The sequence below is a fragment of the Trichechus manatus genome, unplaced genomic scaffold, assembly GCF_000243295.1.
Source record: "Trichechus manatus latirostris isolate Lorelei unplaced genomic scaffold, TriManLat1.0 scaffold00081, whole genome shotgun sequence".
NCBI lineage: Eukaryota > Metazoa > Chordata > Mammalia > Sirenia > Trichechidae > Trichechus > Trichechus manatus.
In genome coordinates this window covers 5792796-5814205 of record NW_004444017.1, presented here as the reverse complement: position 1 = coordinate 5814205, position 21410 = coordinate 5792796, and the positions used below count along the sequence as shown (strand labels likewise).

At 44.6% G+C, this 21410-nt stretch overlaps 1 protein-coding gene across 2 annotated transcripts in view; it reads right to left on the bottom strand.

The window, feature by feature from the left end:
* The window catches only part of CACNA1C (calcium voltage-gated channel subunit alpha1 C), a 692837-nt gene that overhangs the window by 159038 nt on the left and 512389 nt on the right, over window positions 1-21410 (bottom strand). For both annotated transcript variants that reach the window (XM_023735710.1, XM_004381214.3), the window contains exon 9: window positions 6022-6112. In XM_023735710.1, coding sequence (XP_023591478.1) covers window positions 6022-6112 — 91 coding nt within the window. The remainder of the gene's footprint in view (window positions 1-6021; window positions 6113-21410) is intronic.

Genomic DNA, 21410 nt, shown 5'->3' with positions numbered 1-21410 from the left:
AGCAAGGCTATGCTGAGCTCGCAACCTTCCCCAGGCTTGCCTCTTCTTGCTGTTAAACATAAGCAAAAGCAGATGACCATGGCCTTCAGCCCTGGGAGTATGTTTCAAAAGCCTGGCCCTGGCCCTGGCCTTCTCTCAGAAATTTCTCAGTGACCCTCTCTGGGGGTACCCTTCTATTCAGAGCACTTATCCTTCCTTGTAAGGCTGACTCTCACTCCAAGTGGGTTAGCTTTTAGCAAAAGTGAGTTCCCATATGGGGAAAACTAAGTCTGAGAGTTCAGTTTGCCCAAGGAAATGGCCTCTGGGACGTGGGCCCAGAGAAGGATCAAGCTGGGGTTAACTGTTTAAAACAAGGTCCCAGTTTAAGCATGGCCACTGAGTATGAGTCTTTTCTTAGCCTTCTAGTACATTCTGAGCAGGAAGAAATGGAGCAGGACCTTCTTCTCCACTTAGTTACAGTCCTGATATATAACCACGGACACCACACTTGCCAACTGATTTTGTTGTTGTTGTTCTCAGGGGGTCATGAGCATAATGTTAGGTTCACTGGCTCAGAAACATTCATCCCTTTTTAAGACTGAAAAATCTTTTAAAAGATCATAATTTGTAAGTAATCAACAGAAATGTTAATCACCATTATCCTTAAGAAGGGTGAGGGTATTGCTCAAGTGGCATTTGTCTGAACACTAAGGAAAACCCCAGGTCCTTGGAGAGCTGGAGTTAGAACTCTTTGTAAAGTCTGAGTATCTGGATTCTTCTGTACTCCCGATATCCTGGTGAAAGCCAACGGCAGGACCCCACTTCAGGGAAACAGAGGGACACCCCTGCAGGCAGCCCTTTGCCTCCTGGGAGGTGACCATCAGCTCAGAGTTTGGAAAGCTGGTCTGTCCCACTGTGTAAGCTAGCTAGGGAGCATGTGGATGTCTTGGAATCATGGCTTCACTCCACTCCTAGAGTGGAATTAATGCAGGGCTGCTTCAACTGTGGCAAATGTTTCCTTTTACTGGTTTTTAAGCTGCCTTCGGTTCCAAAGAGTCCTCAGAACAGTAGAGACCTCCAGCTTCTCCAAACCCCAATGAGTTATGCACAGCTTGCTCAGAAGGTTTCCTAGCTTTATCCATCACTATTTTTCTAATGAGGGTACAACTCCTGCCTAGTGTTTTGAGTGGATTATTGAAGAAGAGCGTGGAGAAAGAGAAAATTAGAAACAAATACACAAGACCATCAAAACAGCTCCACTGTTCATTCAACACAGGATACTTTTTCTGACGAGGCCTCCAAGACAAACCTTTTAGGAGACCACGGTTTTCTTCCCTGATATTAAAATTCAAAATTAGAGACAAGCCCCAAACTCTTTTTTGTTTTGCTTACTCAATTTGCATTTGTCATTATTTGACAAATATGTGAATTTCCTGGGGGCTATCTATACTTTCAGTCTCTACCCCCTTCTTATAGTAATGAGCACCATGCATTTAACTACCTGCTTTGTGAAATAGTATTTCCCTAAATTGTCCCAAATTTGCCTTTAATATAAGTCAGATGGCACTGCAGTCAACCATCCACCATCCACGTCTACAATATGTCTGACTCAGCCTCCTTAACTCCACAACTTCATCACCACCCACAGCCATTATTACTAGAAGGGTCAAGTCCTGGACCTTGTCATCACATAGCATTGCTCCAGCTACTGGGTGCTGAACTGAATGACTTCTCTGACCAGAGTTTCCTTGTCTATTCTTCTTCTTGTTCTTTCCCTGAACCCAGTGTTTGTGCTTACCAGATCCTCCCAACCACTCACCCTCTTCCAAGGCTCCCAGTTAATACCAGACTTGACTTCTAGTTCTTAGCTTGGCCCACAGTCACATCAACAGTGTCCTCAACACCATGTAGACTCCCATACTGCCTGGGCCTTCTGCTGGGCCTATTGGCTAAACCTCCACCCTGGTTCACACCACTGTCTGGTCTTAGTGCTCTCAGGCTACAGAACTTGCCAAAAAATACGTCAAATTGTTCTGTGAGGCTGACTCCATATTTACGATGTCAGTTTACAGGGCGGCTTTGGCCCTGCTCAGCAATCTTTTAGTGACCTCTCACTGACTCACTAGTTTGAATCTTCAGTGCTGTCCTTCAAGTTCCTATGACAACTGACCCTCACTTTCTGTGATGAGATGACTGGGATCATTTTCTATGACTCTCATCATTGACCCTCTTCATTGAAGCTTGTTTCTGGGCCTGTATTCTTTATAGAACTATAGGCTTTGAGAGCTGGAAGAGACCCTTAGATACCACCTGGACCTATGGTTTTTAATTTTTTAAGTTGTAGACTGCTTTATTCATATGAAATCTCATATGGAAGTCCAATATGTAAAAGAGATGAAAATGGTTCCCCTTCTGTACTAGCCCCTGCAGGGGGTCCATACTGACAGCACGTTATAGCCAATGATGAGTCCAGCCTTTTCCTTTTCTAGAGGAAGAGACTAAGAACCAGAGCAGAAGTGCTTTGCCCAAGGACACATGGCTAGTTGGTAGATGACTGGGAGTAGACCCCAGGACTCCTGAAGCTAGGTCTCTTTTTTCATCTTCCACTTAGTCCCAGAGGTAGTCCCTTCTCCTTGTATAAAGCCAGGGCATTAAGCTATGTCCTTGAAATCAATTTTCCCTTCTCCTTAAGCAGTTTCTTCCAAAACTCACTCAGTTGCTCTTTGGCTTCTTCAGTCTCTCTCTCTTCACTGGATTTTTCATTGTCTTAGTCTTTACTATATTAAAAACAACCCTTTAATTGACCATTGCTGCCTTCTCTTTACACTATCCAATTTTCTCCTCCCTTTTCCATGGTCTAACTTTTACAGTGCGTGTCAGATGCTGGCTCATATCCCCCCATTCCCTCACTGAGATCCAACTCCCATAATCAGTGTATCCTCAAGTCCTGTAGAGTATGCCTCCAGAACACACAAATAATCCATCCACTTCTTTCCATCTCCACTGTCATGACCCCAGCCTGAACCACCATCATCTCACACCTGGGTAAATGCTATTGCTGCTTCACTTCTGTGCCTACTTCCCTACTGGCCTCCTTCCCTACTGGCCTCCCTTCCACCCATTCTCCTAACATCAAATCAATCTCCCCACTCTGACCCAAATGCTTCAACGATTTCTCACACGCTTATGATAAAGACCAAAACTGCTTAGGGGTCCACCAGGCCCTGCCCAATCTCTGACCTCATCTCCCCTACTCTCCCCTCACACACTTCTCCGGCTATTAACCTCACTTACACTATTTATTTTCCTTAACACCTACCACAGTTTGTAATCGCCTATCTATTTGTTTAATGCCACTTCTGCGCTAGATTGTAAGCTCCGGTGAGATGGTGTCAATTTTCTTTACTGCTAGCACCAAGCTTGGCACACCGTTGAATGAATGTACAAATAAATAGCTCTGTCTTGAAATCCTCTTCCCCAGGCTTCTAGTACAGTGATCCTGCTGTGTTCTCCTAACACCCTTTTGTCTACTTCTCTGTGAACAACCCTTGTCCTATGACCTCATTGACAGTTTTCATATTGATAACGTCAGATACGCATCTCCATCTCTGTTCAGAGCTGAGTCTCAGCCTTCCATAGTCTGCTGTCTGGATGTCTACATCATACTGCAGGTCCAATCTTCTCAGATTGGGCTCCACTTTAAATTTATCTGCAGTGCCATTTCCATTTTCTGTCTTCAAACTTTCATGGGTCCTTCGTCTTCAACACCTCCCTTACCCATCTGATATCCTCCCTCCCCCTACCCAGGAACCATCTTTATCTAGGCCCTCAGTACATATAAATGCTCATCCCAGCTCATTTGACTACATAAGCCTTTAAAATCTGAGCTTAAAGATGCTGGTGTATCACTGTCTCTTCAGAACATCACACTCAGTCTCAGCTCCCAGCTTGTTCTCTTGCTGTTTCTCCCACAAGGAATGTTGCCAGTCTTATCGTCTGGAGGATGGGGGTGGGGGTGGAAATGGGAAAAGACTATAGTTTATTAAGTACATATTATAATTCTGGCACTGTGACCAGGTATTTTATATGTATAGAGTAGATGCAGAAATGTGGATATTCATGGGGATAACAATACAAAGACACTTTCTACAGAGCTCCTCTAAGCCGGCAGAGTGCATCCTCCCAAGAAAATAACAGATATGTTAGAGACTGGCTTCCCTCTATGGGGGAACATCACATTCTCTTTCCAACAGAGCCTTCATGCTTTCGTGAAATGTACTCTCAAGTGACTTCCTGGTGCCAGCTCGCCAGGCCTTCCTGGTCTCCCACTTGGGCCATGCTTGAAAACCAAAGTTATAGGGTCCTCGATCATCTTCTCTCCAATCCCCTTCTTGGTGACAAGACAACACAAAGGCCTAGGACTGATGGACTCTGAAAGCTTCCTATATTCCTTTTCCTAGTGTTGCTGTCTAGGGCCCACTTCCAGAAACTCAAAAGCTTGTTTTGTATGATTCCAAAAGAAGAGAAGAGGAAAAGACTTGGACTATACTGCTTAAAAAATGTAATTAGCACCATATTTTAGCAACATTTTGACAATAATTGCTTCCCAACAATGCTGAGAAATCTGCACTGCAGACTCCCTGGTGCCACTGTCAGAGTGAGTGATTCTGAGGCCCCGTGTATCCTGGAAATGGAGGTTGCAAGAGTTGGTCTGTTTCTAAGCCTTTGTTTTCCCCTCTCCTTTGGCTGGGAAGCCATTCTCGAGGCTGGCATCACTTAAGTCTAGACTTAACTATGGCTTACCTTTTTGGGTCGGGGTTTGCCCAGATTATTGAGCCATTTCAAGAGGAAGGGTGAAATAAGACACTATCCCGTTGATGAAACGATTTAGAAACTGCTCAGAGCCTTTTGTTTGCAGTTCCTTTTGGTGACTAGGGTGAGTTTGTAGTCCTCATACCCAAAGTGGAGACTTCCCAAGGTAGAACCCGAATGCTCCAGGAGGTCTCATGCTCAAGGTCACTCTGCTTTCTGGGACACTGGTAATTAAACCAGCTGTCTGCTTATTTTTAGCAATTAAACCATTTTTTTTCTTTTTTAGGGGGGAAGGAGGAGGGCATTTTACAGGGACTGCTGGTTTCCATTCTTAAGACTGAACTAAGATGAGTGATTGTGATAATCTCTGCATCAATGGTTCCTATTGACACCAGCCTCTTCTCCAGTCCCAGGTCAAAGTCAGGGATTGGGATTTGACCCAGGGAATAGGTATATGTGGACATCTACACATGGGCTTATGCTGGAGGAGGTGACTGGTTGCAGTCCAGGCTAAGTGCAGGTCATTTTTTTTTGTTTTTTAATTAACTTTGCATTTCAGGCACCTCTGTTTCCCTTCATTAAATCGTTAACTTAGAGTTGCAGATAAGAACCAACATGTTTATCATCTTCCTAGTGTGTTTTCTTAACCTGTGTGCTTTTTTTCCGCTTCACACTGATCAGAAGAGAAAGGGTGGTCAGCAGGACCCAGGGGAACCAACCTAGCCATCTCTTGTGAGAGAGGGTAAAAGCGGCTGGGAAAAAACAGGTTTCAGAGCCCCTTCCCACACTCTGAATTTCTTTGATGTGATGAACGAAAACCATTTGCCATTGAATTGATTCTGACTCATGGTGACCCCATGCGTGTCAAAATAGAAGTGTGCTCATAAGGTTTACAATGGCTAATTTTTTGGAAGTAGATCTCCAGGCCTTTCTTCTGAGGCACCTCTGGGTGTATTCGAACCTTTCAGTTAACAAGGGCTCAAAATCCAAGAGTCAGACTCTCAAAGGAATGCTGAATTGAAGGCTCACCCCCATACCTAGGAGCCATATTCAACCCTGAGGCCCTCTTTACCACCATACAGGTCACCACCTGAGGTTTCTGTTTCTTGCTGTTTCCTCGTTCTCTGGCTCTCCTAGTGAGGAGCCAGCCCAGTTTGACTTCCAGATCCAGCTTCCCTGCCCACAACCCAGAAAAAGCCCCAGCCCCCCAGGTTTGCCGTGCCTACTCACGCCAGCCTGGCTCCACAGTTTTCTCCCTCGATGTCACCTCCAGGCACATTTTCCGTGTTGACGGACTCCGTCTCACTTGTAGGCATGCTCACTGCAAGAGTCAAAGGGATGAAGAACAAGGCATTGAGGGTGGGGGAAAAAAAGGAACAGAAGAGAGTTAGTTTACCACATATCCAATACCAAGGCTGAGTGCTGGCTGAGAGGAGGAGAGCCTGGGCAGCATCTGCTGCTGTGACAGGTTGAGGCCCTGGCCCTGCCCTGGCCAGGTTTGGGGATTTCCTTGACTCATACGCCTGCTGCCTGTCCAGGGTAAGTTTTGCTGCCAAGGACACTGCAGACTAGTGGGAATGTGAGAGAACATCTGGTGATAAGATCACTTTACCTTATAGGAGTCATCCTGAAAACTGACTATTGGCCCTTTTTCTCTACTCTCAGCTCTTTACCCTATGTATGCAGGAAAGTAGATACATCTCACAGCTGTACAAGCTTTTCCATTTGCATCTACTGCTCATCATAAAAAGAGAAACTTTCACGAAAATATTTATTTTCCTTCTTTCTTTCCACCCACCAACTCTAAGGAGCTCCATCCCCAAACTTAGGGATCAGTTGTTTTGTGGAAAGGGCATTCTTGCTGCCTACATCAACTACCAGGTGGATTTGGAAAGCTGGTCCCTTTTCCTATAGTACTTGCTGGGTCCTGACTCTCTTACATCCAGGAACCTACCTGAAATAGAGAAAGTGAATGCCCTTTACCAGAAGCATGCACTAATATTCAAACTAGCACTGCAGACACCAGGGATGGAGGAACACAAGTGTGGAAGCCACAAAATTAAATTTATATGTGGCCAGAGGAAAGCCTGCAGGGATATTCCTCCACCTTCCAGCAATCTTGACACTCCTGTCTCAACTCAAAGTTGACTTGGAATATAAACCATTTAACTCCACTGGAGTCAGCTTTTCCAAATATCCAGCCTCTTTTCAAGGCAGCAGTGGGTTAGATTTCTAGAGCAGTGGGAGTTTTCTAGCTTGGAACCCAGCTTGGTGGCTTATAAGAAGCCCTTTCTTTTATTATTTGTTATTCCTCCAAAGAATAGTTTAACTCAAAATTCTTCTTCTTCTTTACCTTCTATTGCCCTTTTAATATGACACAACAATGAGCTCCTTTGTTTTGCCAAACCTTGTTCTTTAGAATGGTCACTACATCATCAGTCTTGGTTCAGTTCTCCTTCCAGAACAGAACTCTTCACTGGGTTAGAAAATTACTGGCCTTCAGCAGCCATAGAATCTGCAGCGAGTAAGGGTATGGCATCAGGTGATGCAGTATCAGGTGACAAGTCCCCACAGGGCTGCTACAGCCCAGGGAAAGCTTCTACTGGTTATATGAATCATGTTGATGGACGTGGATTTTTCCATTTCTTTTCTTTTGGACAAGTGGGTGAGAAGAGACTCCTTTCAAGGACATGGAAGATACAAATGGAAATCCCAGAACTTACCATATGTTTGACTGTAATGCAGGAGAGACCTCTCCAATCCAGGACTCTTTTTCAATAAGATTGAGTAAAAAGAAATCTAGAGATCATTTCATAGAAGTTTAGAGCTGGATGGGACTTTAGAAATCATTCAGCTCTAACCTGCCCCCTTCACCTCACAGGAGAGGAAAGAGAGGCTTAGAGAAGGGCCGTGATGCCCAACGTCACACAGGACTGGCACTGGAGCACAAGCGTCATGGCCTCCTGCACCGTGCTCATCTTTGTTGTCCCAGTGTTGACCAATTCCCTACTCTATACTCTAGGATAAAATTCTGAAAGCTGAGTGAGGCTCTGGGAGTATTACAGGAAGGCAAACCGAAAAAACCAAACCCACTGCCGTCAAATCGAATTCTGACTCATAGTGACCCTCTAGGACAGAGTAGAACTGTCCCATTGGGAGGTACTAGTACCAGTTGCCATTGAGTCAATTCCAACTCATAGTTACCCTATAGGACAGAGAAGAACTGCCCCATAAGGTTTTCAAGGAGTGGCTAGTGGATTCAAACTGCTGACCTTTTGGTTAGCAGCCATAGCTCTTAACCACTGCACCACCAGGACTCCACATAGGGAAGTAGTGAGTAGCAAAATGGTGGTGTAGAATTTTATAGCATTTACCCTCACTTTACAGTCCAAAGTCTGAGGGAGCTGGCAGGTGAGACAGACCTTTGCAATGGTTTCAGCTCTGGGATCTGGGAAGACAGAACTTCAGAGCCTACCAGGTTCCTTGCTCCAACCACACCAAGGAAGAAGTCTTAAAACTGAAGAACCTTCAGTCTTTCCATCCACCAATCTCCAGCCATTTCTGACCTAAGGTTCCTTTAACTCTCCAGGCATTATTGTTTAAAGGGCTGAGCAATATATAAAAAGCTATCTGCTTTTGTGACACTTTGCTCCCAGAGAGTCTCTTATGTGCTAGTGGAGTGGTGTGAGGGTGGTGGTGTTAGGCTTAGAAAGGCCACCAAATTAGGAGTGGTTAAACTAGGGCATTAGGGGTAAACATATCATCTCCCAAATCAAGGATTGCCTGTAATAGTACCAAGTTTGCATTTACAGTGATGTCACTCTTCGCCAGCACTATCCAAGGGAAGGGTTCCATCAAGGAACAGCTGCTGATGCTTGTCAAGGTCAGCTGACTTTCTCCATATGAAGAGATTATAAGGCAGTGGCTTTGAGTGGGGCAGGTTACCATCCCCCTCACAAAACACACACATACACACAAACACATACATACATATGCACACACATGACCACTGCATTACAAACCATCAAAAGAAACACCCTCCCATCCAGTCCAGTGTGAACCAACATAGATTTACACACACAAAGCACAGGGGAACATTACCATGGGTTTCTGTGGAGTGACTAAACCAAGCAAACTTCCCTTTCTTCTTATCAAGCAAGCCCGCCGGAGTGCCTCCTTTCACAGACAAGATGGTCAGTGTCAAGAACCAGGAACAAGACATCAATAGAGAGCATGCAGTCAGCCACGGGCAAAAGAAAGAAACAAGGAACTCAGCTGTCACATAGAACATACATTTTTATCTCCAAAAATAAACAAAACAATTTTTTAAAAAGCAATAAACCAAAAACATATAAGAAAACATAACAAAATAGAACCAAAACCCCAAATCACATGAATTAACAACATAAAAGAGATGATGAACCCTGGGAGAAGGAACCACTCCAGCAGAGGCTTCTGTCTAACTGTGAGGCGGGGTCTTCCTAGAGGGGGCCACCACTCTCCCCTGATGCCTGCTTAGGGAGGTTCCCTATTAGAAGTTGAAGTGGAGTAATTGCCAAAATCAAACTGTAGCCTTGATGCTTCCCTTCACCCCAACCCAATGGCCAGGTGACTTGACTTTTTCCCTACACGGGACAATATTGCAAAATATCCAAGTACAGAGGAATCAAGGACTCCCTCATCACATACAACCAGATGGTGTCACCTGCAGATGGAAAAACAACCCATTGATTTACTTGCCCCTTTGACTTATCAATCAATTCCATTCAATAAAGACCCATCAAGTGCCTTGGGCTTGATCACATCTAAAACATTCATGTATCTGTTTTTTATCAGTTTAAATGGGCAACAAAGTTGTTATATTGCTTGTCAATGGATGGCCTTTTGAGGAGGTTTATATATAAGCGAGAAAAATTCTATAAGCTTCTGTTGGATTTCGGCTATAGCTGAAGAGGAGGGTGTTAGCGAGTGTTTTGCTGCTGTAATGCGCCCTTGAGTCGATTCCAACTCATAGCGACCCTATAGGACACAGTAGAGCTGCCCCATATGGTTTCTAGGCTGTAATCTTTATGGGAGCAGATCACCAGGTCTTTTCTCCTGTGGAGCTCCTGGGTGGATGCCAATCGCCAATCTTTTGGTTAGTAGCTGTGCCACCAGGGCTCCTTAGTGAGAGTGTAAGGATACTAATTACTGCAAGGGGAAGAGGAGAAGTTCTGTATTCTGCAATGGACTTGGACTTCTGGATGTCAAAATGCTTCAGCTAATTCCTCAGGGAGAGAGTCTCCCCTTTTATGTAATAGAACTAACACAAATTGTGTCCGGCCATTGGGAGGGTGCTGGGGATGTGTGATGAGTAAAGCAGGGTCACAACTTACTGAGGAGCAGCGGTGAATGGAAGTGGGAAATCTGCTACCACTCGTGAAGGGAAGCACATGCCCTGAGGAGGAATGGGCAGGTGGCTCCAGGAATTCTGGGAAAGGGCATAAGGGGAAGGTCAAACCAAGTTGAAGATGCTTCTTTATCTCATCCTCTCCCCATGAAACTGAGATCATGTTCAAAGAACTTCCTTGAACACTGCTTGTTAGTGAGAATTCTGAAGACTGGTTCAGGATAGAGAAGGGTCAGGCTTATTTTTAATCTATGTAAAGGGCCATGTCCCAAACCACATTCATCTTTAAAATACAAAGCTTAGAATAAACAGAAATGTCACAACCAGTAGCAGTGTTTTTAACTTCTTGAAAATCTCGTATCTTATATGAAAAAAGCTTTGAGAGTTAAGAGCTAAAATTCCCTTCTAAAGAAAACTACGTCTCAATTTAGAAATGATAACATAGTCACTAAAGCGAGCATTTTATAATGAGTGGCCTTTTACCTGGATGTGTGAAGGCGTAAACATGAGACTGCCAGTCACCAAGTGTCTGTCTGCTCACGTGATTTTGAGCGAACAAGAGCCCTAACTAGTGATGGAGATCCCAGAACATTGAGACCTTTTATAAAGAAGCATTATCCAGATTTTGTCCCACTATCCAATATTGGCCCATCTTGTTTGATTTCAGAAATAACTGAATAATAACTATAAAAACACTGGAAAGAGCTTGGTAAAAAACATGGGCATTTAACGCATAACTGAATGTGACCAGGGCAAGCCTTTTATGTGGGCAAAATTGGCAGCCACCCGTGTGGAAAGTGAATTGAGAAGCATTTAAATCATCTACCCTGATGGCTGAAAGTGATCTCCATTAGATCCTCTCTTTTGGGCCAAGTCATATATCTAAAGGTTCCTTGATGAAATGTAGGTATCTCACCTGATAAGAGTAGTGTATTAACATACTAGTGCCTATTAATTGGCGATAGCTTATCCCATAAGCACCTATCACTTGAGGGAATGAAGCAGATAAAGATGGAGTTTGTGTTCCTATTACTAAGAGATGCTGACGGCAGCATCATAGCTGATTCTTCAAGGAACTTATTGCCCTAGAGAGATGGACTTGGCTTCCTTCTTGGAAACTGAGTGCCTAAACTGTTGAAAGTTTCAGATTATAGATGATAGATACTTATTATGGATGAGATGGAAAGCCCAACCCTTACTTAGGCTGCAGAACTGGTTGGAAACTAAGGCAGAAAGATGGCAAATAACCCAGGTGCCCTAGTGCACTCTTCTCTAAAGGCAACTCTCTCAATGCCCTTAGAAGTGAAACTTCATTGTCTGCTCATCTGCATGTCACGATAATATACCCTCCGCAGAATAAAATGTGCTTCACGGAATGGATTTAGGAGAGAAGATGCTAGAGTGGAAGCTAGTTTTCTGACTTTCTAACTTCACTGTTACCAAATAGTGTGGGGTCAAATATGGGTCTCTGTGCCTTCCTGTTCCTTGGTTTCTGCTGAGAATATTCCAGAAGAAGACAAGATTACAGTGCAAGAATAATTAACAAACACTATTGCAGGTGATGGATAACAACTGCATGTTTAGTAATATTACCAATGGCTACACTGAGGTGTGTGGACCCCATCTTGCCAACCCCTATCACATCTTTGAATTAATGTCTTCTGCCCCCAAAACATCTATTCTTGGTGGCCACTCTTGCTTTGAATGGTGCTTTGTAGGACTATTTTTATGTCTCAAGGGAGGTGCGCAGTTATTGTCTAAGAACAACCAATGTTTCCTCTGAACTGCTTGGAGAACAGTTGTGTGGGTACTGGAGGATTATAATAAGTCATTTCAGATGCTGGACAACCTCCTGAAATTGGAAATCACGTCAATCATGCTGGAGGAGGAGCACTAGACCTAAGCCCTCGTGAAGATTGGTATCCTTGGTATGTTTGGGTTTGCAAACCCTCTGAGGGCTTATTCACTGAAATTTGGGAGTCCTCCACTAAGCACCAGGTGGTGCCCTGCAAGTCTGGCTGCACAGGTCAACTGGCCAGACTTTCCCCAGCTATGGTCAACAGAAAGTGAGCAGGCTCACAGCACACCAGCCTCACTTTTCCCCTAAAGGAAGTCAACTTTCTATAAATCTATCAATTGTCCCCGGTCAGTTCCTTACATTGCTTAACGCGAATCTCCAAGTGGTAAATCTGCTGCAGGCTGTGCCAGTGTGTCAATATTCATGCTTTCCTTAATAAGAAATTAGACCTCATTTAGCCACCATGATGAGTACATGATACAATATGTGTGCTCAAAGATGACCAAACCCACTCACATGAATAAAAACTGACTCCAAGGGAGGCTTTGGCAAAGTGTTGAGAGCCAGAGAAACTTTGGTTAAAGACAAAAAAAAAAAAAAGAAAAAGCCACTAAGGTTACTTAGTAAATCTACAAAGGAAATAGTAAGCAAAATCTTTTTTGGTGTTCCTGCCTTTCCTCTTGTTTTCCTCCCTCCCTTCTCCTTTTCCTTCTTTCCTTCTATCAGGGCACAGTGATTCATGACTCATGCCTACTTGACTATGTTCACTATAAAATGCACATAAAGTGAGAAAGCAAAAATTCATACTCCAGCCCCTGAGGAGAGAGAGCTGGAGGAGAACCATCCACATAGAAAATATCTGGCCCTGTTTCTTGAGGCACTCTGTCTCAGATCCTTTAATGTATAATGACTGACTGATTGGCATTAGAGCAAAGCTCCACATGAGGGAATGAGAAATGAACTTCGGGAGAGATGGAGAAATCTGTCTGGTTTGAAACCTTTGAGGTCACCCCAAACAGCTTTGACACTGTCCCAGTGATGGGGCTGTGTGGTATTCTGACTGTCAGCAGGAATGGCTGGCCTCTCCTGAGATTTGCTAAGAGAAATGCCCAGTCTTTCTTCTGGAATTTAGCTTGTAGCCCCATTGTCCAAGGACAGAGAGCTCATCAGCTGCTGTCAATCTTTTACCTCTTCCCTTTGGAGGAGGAATGGCGCTTCAGAGGCTGACATCCCAGACAGTAGCTGGGGTGTTGAAAGCTGAAGGAGCTGAAGGCATTTCTCACTCAACCTGAACTTCTCTGGTGCTGCGTGGGCCATATGCAGCCAGTCGGCTGAGTCCTGGGTCAGCCAGACTGCGGGGCCACAACTGTTCAGGCTTCCATGTACTCTGGGATAGAACTAAAGAATTTACGTTGCCATTTGCTTGGCCAGATGCCCACTTCATTTATTTTTGCAGATGAATAGTATAATTAGTGTTCATTTTCTCAAAGTGCTAATCAAAGTTATGGCTAACAAGCAAAAGGATTCCTAATTTCCTACTTGGCTGATTCTAATCTGGAATCCAAAGTTCCCTATAATCTGGCTCCATCCTACCTATTCACTCTTATTGCCTGCTACTTCCTGTAGAAACTCTCTACCTGTCGGGCTGAGCTCCTCACTATCCCGTGAATGCTTGAATGTGCCATCTTTATTCCAACTTATGGAATATGTATGTGTATATGTATATATATGTATGTGTACGTATATTGTATAAGTTTTATTAGAATACAGCCATGTTCATTTTGTTTATGTATATGTCTACGTAACTGCTCTTGCACTACAACAGCACATTTGAATAGCTGCAATAGACTATGTGGCCTGCAAAACCTAAAATATTTACTATCTGGCCCTTTACAGAAAAACTTCGCCAGCCCCTCACCTATTCAAATCGCATCCATTCCTGGAGTTCCACTTCTAGTTCTGCCTTCTCAGTGGAGACTTCTGGGACCACCCCACTGTTCACTGAGTCCCCTCTTCTGGGCTCCTAGAACACTAGGGTCTGTGAGAACTTTAAATAAAAGAAACTGGATTCTAGTTTTAGTCCTACCCTCTCCTAGCCGAGTGACTCTGGGTAAATTACTTAACCTTTTTGAGCCCAGGTTTCTGCATCTGTATAAAGGGGATAACGACACCACTTATTTCAAGAGCTTTTGGTAAGGATTAAGTGAAATAAAGTTTGTAAAAGAACTTTGTAAAGTGGTAGTATAAATATTTGCTAATATTAACAAGTTTTAATTTATTTTTCTTACAGCTTGCTGTTATTTTACAAATAATATATTTGTTTTCTTGAGTAAACTGTAACTTTCTCAAGGCCAGAGATTTTATCTTAGAATTCTCTGGGCTCCTTTTCAGAACCTAATGGTATTGGATAACAAGTTGCTATCCAGTCAATTCTGACTCATGACTATCCCATGTATATCAGAGTAGAACTGTGCTCCATAGGGTTTTCAAAGTCTAATTTTTGGGAAGTAGATCGCTGGCCCTTTCTTTCAAAGGCACCTCTGGGTAGACTCGAACTGCCAACCTTTTGGTTAGCAACTGAGTGCGTTAACCGTTTGCACCACCCAGAGACTCCATGTGGTATTGGATATGGAAATATAACATTTTATATCTTCATGGAGTTGTAGGGGAACTCTTATATGCTGGACATCTTGATTTGTCCTTCAGATGCACTCTCTACTCTTCTCCACCATACCTTATACCCCAGGAAGCTGATCTTTGTGAACTACATCAATGAGCTTCCTACTAGGGCTGGCCAAGGGCAAGCACCAGCAAGATGCTGGTGGATGGGCCTGAGGAGAGTGAGGCTGGGGTATTCACACCCCTGGGTCCTGCATACAGGGTTGGTGCATGCAGATCAGCTGTATCCTGCTACTGAAGGCCATAGGTCCTGTCACGTGACCCTCTTTGGTTACTGTCTCTGGCTTCTGATAACTGCTCCCTCACCTTGTCCCTTCAGGACTGTGGTGGTAACAGCTCCCTACAGTTGCTACTCCTGGGGTACTACACTATCCTTGTTGAGTTCCCTAAACTCTGCCTGCATCTTTACCAACCTTTCCTTAAATCACTCAGTTTAAAAGTGCTATCCTTTTTTCTTCAGGATTCTGACCAATACACCTTTATGATGTATATTATCATTCCCATTGACAGGTGAAGGGGTAGTCCAAAAGTTGAAGTGAGTTGCCCCAGGTGAGAGCTAGTGAACGGCACAGAATGACTGGCCTTGAGTCCAGGGTTTTTCTGGCCATATCAGGCAACCTCCAGAATGACTTATCTCAAATACATATTTGCAGGTTGAGTCACTGATAAGAACTGGGGATGTGGAGTATGGCAAGGGGGGTTGCTTTAGCTCCATGGCAAGATGGAAGCAAACATTCTGGTTGTGTTTACTGCCCCAGGGAGACTCTTCTGGAAGGAACTGTGCTATGTTTCATCTGATTTAATTTTCTCTTGTGGGGAAAAATAATTCGGAAAGTTATTCCTTACTTCCTTCCCACAGTTTGCTACACCAAGCACCTAATCTCAAACTGGTGGGTGAGGAAGCTCTTCTTATCTCTTTGCCCAACTCAGAATCTTAAGAATCTCCCTAGCACTGTGAGGTAGTAAATGCCAAAGATAGCCCTTGTCTTGGCCCTACTACTAAATAGCTCCAAACCCTTGGAAAGTCATATGATCATCTTGGGTCTCATTTTCTTCATCTCTGACATGAGTAAATTGTCTCTTCTAAGGGGAAAAAAGAGAGGGAGTGAGAGAGGAAAAACAGAGAGAGTAGGAAAAAAGAGGAAAGAGATGGTGAGAGAGGAAAGGAAGAGAGAAAGCAAAATGGCACCCAGGTCATGGCAGCCATCTGGGTTGAAAGGTCACAGAGGAAGGTGCTGCCAGCTTCCGGAGCCTTCTCAGCAACTTCCTTCCAGCCCAGGCCCAGCTTGGTTTCCTCCACATAAGCAATTAAAACCTGGTTGATTTTAAGCCATCAGAAAGTAAATATAAAACAGGATGAAATATTAAGAAGCCAAACAAAGTGGCCTTATTAAAAAGGCACAATATAAGCATGATGTGCCATCATAATAATTATTATTACCACTATAAACTGGGAGGAGGCATAGATGCCTGCCCTTAATCTGCAGCCACAATCCAAAGAAGAAAACCAGGGTCATTGTACTCTCAGTAGGCCACAAACATCCAGTGCTCCCAAGCAGAACATTTGTCTCCATCATTATGGCACCATTGAGTTGAGCCACCTCAGTTATTACTAGGGGTGGGTGTGGGGGTGGGTAGTGGCAAGAGGAGGCAGGGGAACAAAGTTTAGTTGCATCAAACAAACTGCTGAACTTGGGCATGTGTCCCCTTTCCTTCCCCACTCCCATCCTACCTTCATTAGGGATGACAGGGCAGCATGACACATTCTTGGGCCCTTGGGGAGCATAGGAGTATGGGAGAAACAGGATATCTGATGACACAGGAGGGGCGAGACAGCTCAAAGGGAAAACAGAGCTCACCTGCAACCATTAAGGGTGAGACAGGGATCTTCCAGATATGAATTATGGTGGCCTTTCTGTATAGGGTGCTATTGGAAACCTAATTCTTTTAGGCATAAAATTACTTTCAGGTGGAGAGTGGGCATTACTCCAGTTCCTAAGACCAGGCTTAGCAGTAGATAGCGATCTATGTTGTATGATATCAAAGGGACAGAGAAGGATTTGCACCCCTAATCCCTCTCCAACCCAGCCCAGCAATGTCTACAGTTTTAAGGCTTTGTTCCCTCAGAGTGCAAATACTTTTGGGATGCATAATAGCAATATCAGTCATTTATATCTTAATAACAGAGCTGTGGTGGCAGATTGGTTAAGAGCTCGGTTGCTAACCAAAAGGCTGGCATTTTGAATCCACCAGCCGCTCCTGGGAAACCATATGGGGGCAGTTCTACTCTGTCCTATAGGATTGCTATATGAGTTGGAATTGACTCGATGGCAACAAGTTTGGTTTTTGTTTTATCTTAATAATAATAATAGTTCCACTTTTTAGTCACTTACTATATGCCAGCTACTGTTCCGTGCACTTTACATACATTGACTGATTTAACCTTCAAAACAAGCCTATGAGGGAGGTATTATATGTTGCCATTTTATGGATGAGGACATTCAAGCTTAGAGAAGTAAGTTACTTATTGAAAGCAAGAGTTAATAAGATCTAGGAGCCCTAGTGGTGCAATGGTTAAAGTGCTCGGCTGCTAACCAAAAAGTCAATGGTTGAACCTACCCAGTGGCTCCATGGAGAAGAGACCTGGCAATCTGCTCCCATGAAGATTACAGCCTAGGAAATCCTATGGGGCAGTTCTCTGTCACATGGGGTCGCTATAAGTCAGAATAGACTCCACAGCACCCAGCTACAACAATAAGATCTAGGATTTGAATCTGGGTAGATTTGATGCTAAGTCTATGTTCTTAGCCACTATTTATATTGGATGAATTTATAAAGCCCTTTCCTAATCATGATGAGATGACAATGAGGGAGTATTGAGGAGATGCTTGGATCACTAAGAGGGGCTGAGGGGGCAGCAAACGCAGGCGGAGGTCCTGGGGAGAAGCCACTTATTTTATAATCCTGCCCAGGCTCTCCCTGCCAGCTTTTCTGGGCAGAAAGGGAGGCATTAACAGAGCAGCATGGTTAGAAGCAGGGGCTCTGGAGCCATGTGTCCTGAGTTTGAATCCTGCTCTGCTACTTTGTAGCCATGTGACCTTGGGCAAGTTACTTCACTCTTCTGTGGCTCAGTTTCCCCACTGTAAAACAGAGATGTTAATCACAGCCACATCGTAGAGCTAGATGGGATCTGAAAGACTGAAGGTCAGCCCTTCATTTTACAGGTCCAGAGAGGGTCAGTGACTTGCCTAGGGTCACACAGCTAGTTAGTGGTAAAGGGCTGCTCCTCTTTCCACCAGGCAGTGCTGCCCTCTTTTCTTATTTGTCATTCACTTACGTCATGGAGAGGCTGAAAGCCCACCCTTGTCAGAAAGGCATCATTGCTGAGCACAGCCCCAGGGTTCCCTCCCCTCTCTGGAACCCAAAAGTTCCATGGTGGATGAGTTTTGAACTTTGCACCCTGTTCTTCCTGTTTACAACAGCTACGAAGAGCTCACGATTTCCTCTTGTTTTCCCTCTTCTCTTGGGCCCTGTCTTCTCCTTCACTGCTTTCTGCTGATCGACATACTTTTGACTCAGGTCAGATTTCCTGCAAGGAGGCTTTACAGGGGCCCAGCACTATCTTGAAGGACCTGGCTATTCACACTGCGGGAGCCGTCTCAAACAAGGAGCAATACTTCTTTGGAAGGGTCTCAGCCCTTGCCTTCCCTTCCAGCATGGAAGTAAATTGCTGCCTTAAATTTCTAGGCTGCCTCCATTAACGACATCTATGCGAAGTGAGTCATTTTAGCTTCTAACCCCATGTTGCCTCTTCAGCCCCATAATTTCATGAATGAGTTTATGGGCAGCTGTCAGAATATCAATCAGCTTGGCCCCTTCTGCGGCAAGTCCTTTACTTTAATTAATCTCCTAACTCTGCCTGCTGGATGCTTGTGGTTGTTATTTTTCTCCGTCTTGCCCTGGTGAGGATAGTCCTTGGCCCATCTTGCTACTTGAATCACCCACATCTTTCATTGAGAGGTCCTTCAGAGACATTTCTTCACATGTTCCTGGGCCCACTGTTATGCGCAAAGAATCAGGGAAGCAGTGGTTCACCTTTCCCTTGTCTCAGTCAGACCCTGTCTGAATAGAGGTTAAGGGCTCAGGACCTTATTTAAAGACGGACAGAAGCTAAAGGTAGAGCTCTGAGGCAGTGAAGGGTCTAGAAGTCACATCCTATGAGCGACCATTGAAGAAACTAGAAAGGTTTCAACTAGAGAAGACAGTTTAGGAGACCTCATTACCATCTTAAATATTTGAAGAATTTTCACATGGAAGGAAGACACCACCAGCCTAGATAGTTCCAGAAGAATGAGAGTTGGAAGGGGAAAGATTTTGCCAGAATGTAACAAACATTTCCAGAATGGCCTGGCTGCCTTGAGAGGTTACGAGTTGCTCATTTCTCGCAGTTTCCAAGCAAAGCCTGGATAAGTATTCGCTAGGGGTTTGAGAGGAGACTAGTAAGACTTCTTTTGCCTCAGAAAAAATATATTGAGCTTCACCAGAAAGGAGAACTTTGACTTTGATGAAACACCAACTTGTTGGTTACTTGTGAGGAAGGAGGGGAGTGGGCACAGAGAGAAGAGGTTCTTGAAGCTCATCCTTAATTCCCTTGTCTGCCCTGGGAATCTTCCCTCAGCATCAGTTTCATTATTTCACATCATTAGCACTCACCACAAAGTATCCTCACCCTGTTTCCAAGGCCCTTTATAATTTGGTTCCACTCTATCCACCCAACCTCATTTTCCATTTCTGCCCAGCATTTACCCTCTGATTCAGGCTCTCAGCTCTACTCTCTGTCTCCAGAATATGCCATCCTCAGCTCAGCTTGGTTTGACAACCTTTTATAGAGGGCCTAATGATTCTCGCCTTCCATATGGGAGACCTGGCTTTGATTTCTGACCAATGTACCTCAAGCGCAGCCACCAACCATCTGTCTGTGGAGGCCTGCGTGATGCTATGATGTTGAATAGCTTTCAGCAGAGTTCCCAGACTAAGACAGACTAGGAAAAAAGGCCTGGCAACCTACTTCTGAAACTCAGCAATGAAAACCCTACGGATCACAATGCTCTAATCCCCAACTGATCATGGGGATGGTGCAGGACCTGGCAATGTTTTATTTCATTGTGTATGGTTGCCATGAGTCGGGGGCTGACTGGGCAGCAATTAACAAAAACAACAACATACGTAGGGTGCTTGCTGGGTGCTGTTTGCCTACAGGAGCCCTGGTGACACAGTGGTTAAAAGCTTGGCTGCTACCCAAAAGGTTGGCAGTTCAGATCCACCAGCTGCTCCTTGGAAACTCTATGGGGCAGTTCTACTCTGCCCTATAGGGTTGCTATGAGTCGGAATTGACTCAAAGGCAAAGGTTTGGTTTGGTTTTGGTCTGCCTCCTACATCTGGGTGTTTTCCCTGCTGTTTCCCCTCCTGGAACTCCCCCTGCCCCCAGCTCCTCCATGTGCACGCTCTTCCTACTCTCCAAGTCCTACTGCCCTTATGGAGCCTTCCTGAACTACATGTTATCAAAGAATTTTCTTTCTCTCAAACACTTACCATTTATACTATGTAGTTTAGCACTTGGATATATATATAAGGCTCTGTTTCTGTTCCAAAATTGGTTCAGAAGAGAGCACAGCACTGTGTGGTTTTAAAGGACTCTCATGAAATAATCTCATCTAATCCTCACAACAACCTGGGGAGACTGTCAGGGGTCATCATCCACAATTTGTAGATGAGGAAACCAAGGCTTCCAATGAACAGAGCCGGGACACGGATGTGGGACTTCTCTGTCCTCTGCTCCCTGTTGCTTCCCCTGCCATCCCCGGCCTTTGACACTTGATTAGGAGCGGCAAGAAGTCAAGGCTGCACTTGTCCCACTCACCTACTCCATCAGCCCTTGTCTACTCTCCCGCCCTTTCATTTGCACTGAAGCTTTCAGAAAGCAGGGCACTTCCTCCTGCACCCAGCTGACCTCCCTGAGGAGCTAGGTGGGAAGGGAGCATGCCTTGTAACTTGGGAAGAGGCAGAGGAGGCACTGCCTAAATATTCGATGGTAGTAGAGTACACACCTAATTCAGCTTACTTTTACTTTACCGTCTTCATCCTCAGAGAGGGTATGAAAGAGCATCTCTGGGGTAGGGGCCGGGTCAGCATTGTTGCCTTCATTTGTGGCTTCATTCATTGGAGTTGGCACTAGAATTCACATTCGCTATCCAGTCAAGGGCTCCTTCCTCCCTCCTTTGCTGTTTTCCATAAGGGCTGAGACATTGCAATGGTGGGCAGCGGCTGCCCAATGCCCACAGCAATGGGGGTGACTCTAAGCCAAGCACAGAGAAGGAAAAACTGACCTCAAACCACACGTGCAAGGAGGGCACATTGATTTTAATGCTGGACGTCACTTTTACTATTCTACTGAACAGCTTCTTCTTCCAGATTCTTCCTCTCGTGATTGAATTTGAATCAAAGGTATTATTCACACTTCATCCCTCCCTCCTCTTTTCCCCAATCTTAGAACTCTGCTATAATCTCTCAGGAGAGTTGGGCTTGTTGGAGAGACTGATTATTCGTCCTTTAGAAGAGAGAAATGGTTTTTGAAACCTAGAGAACAGGACCATGGTCTTTAACAAGCAAAGGGCCTGGAGGCACCGGCAGGAAGTGGGAATGCTAATGATTCAGAAATCAACTTTAAATGGGTGGCAGGGACCTTGGGTTCAC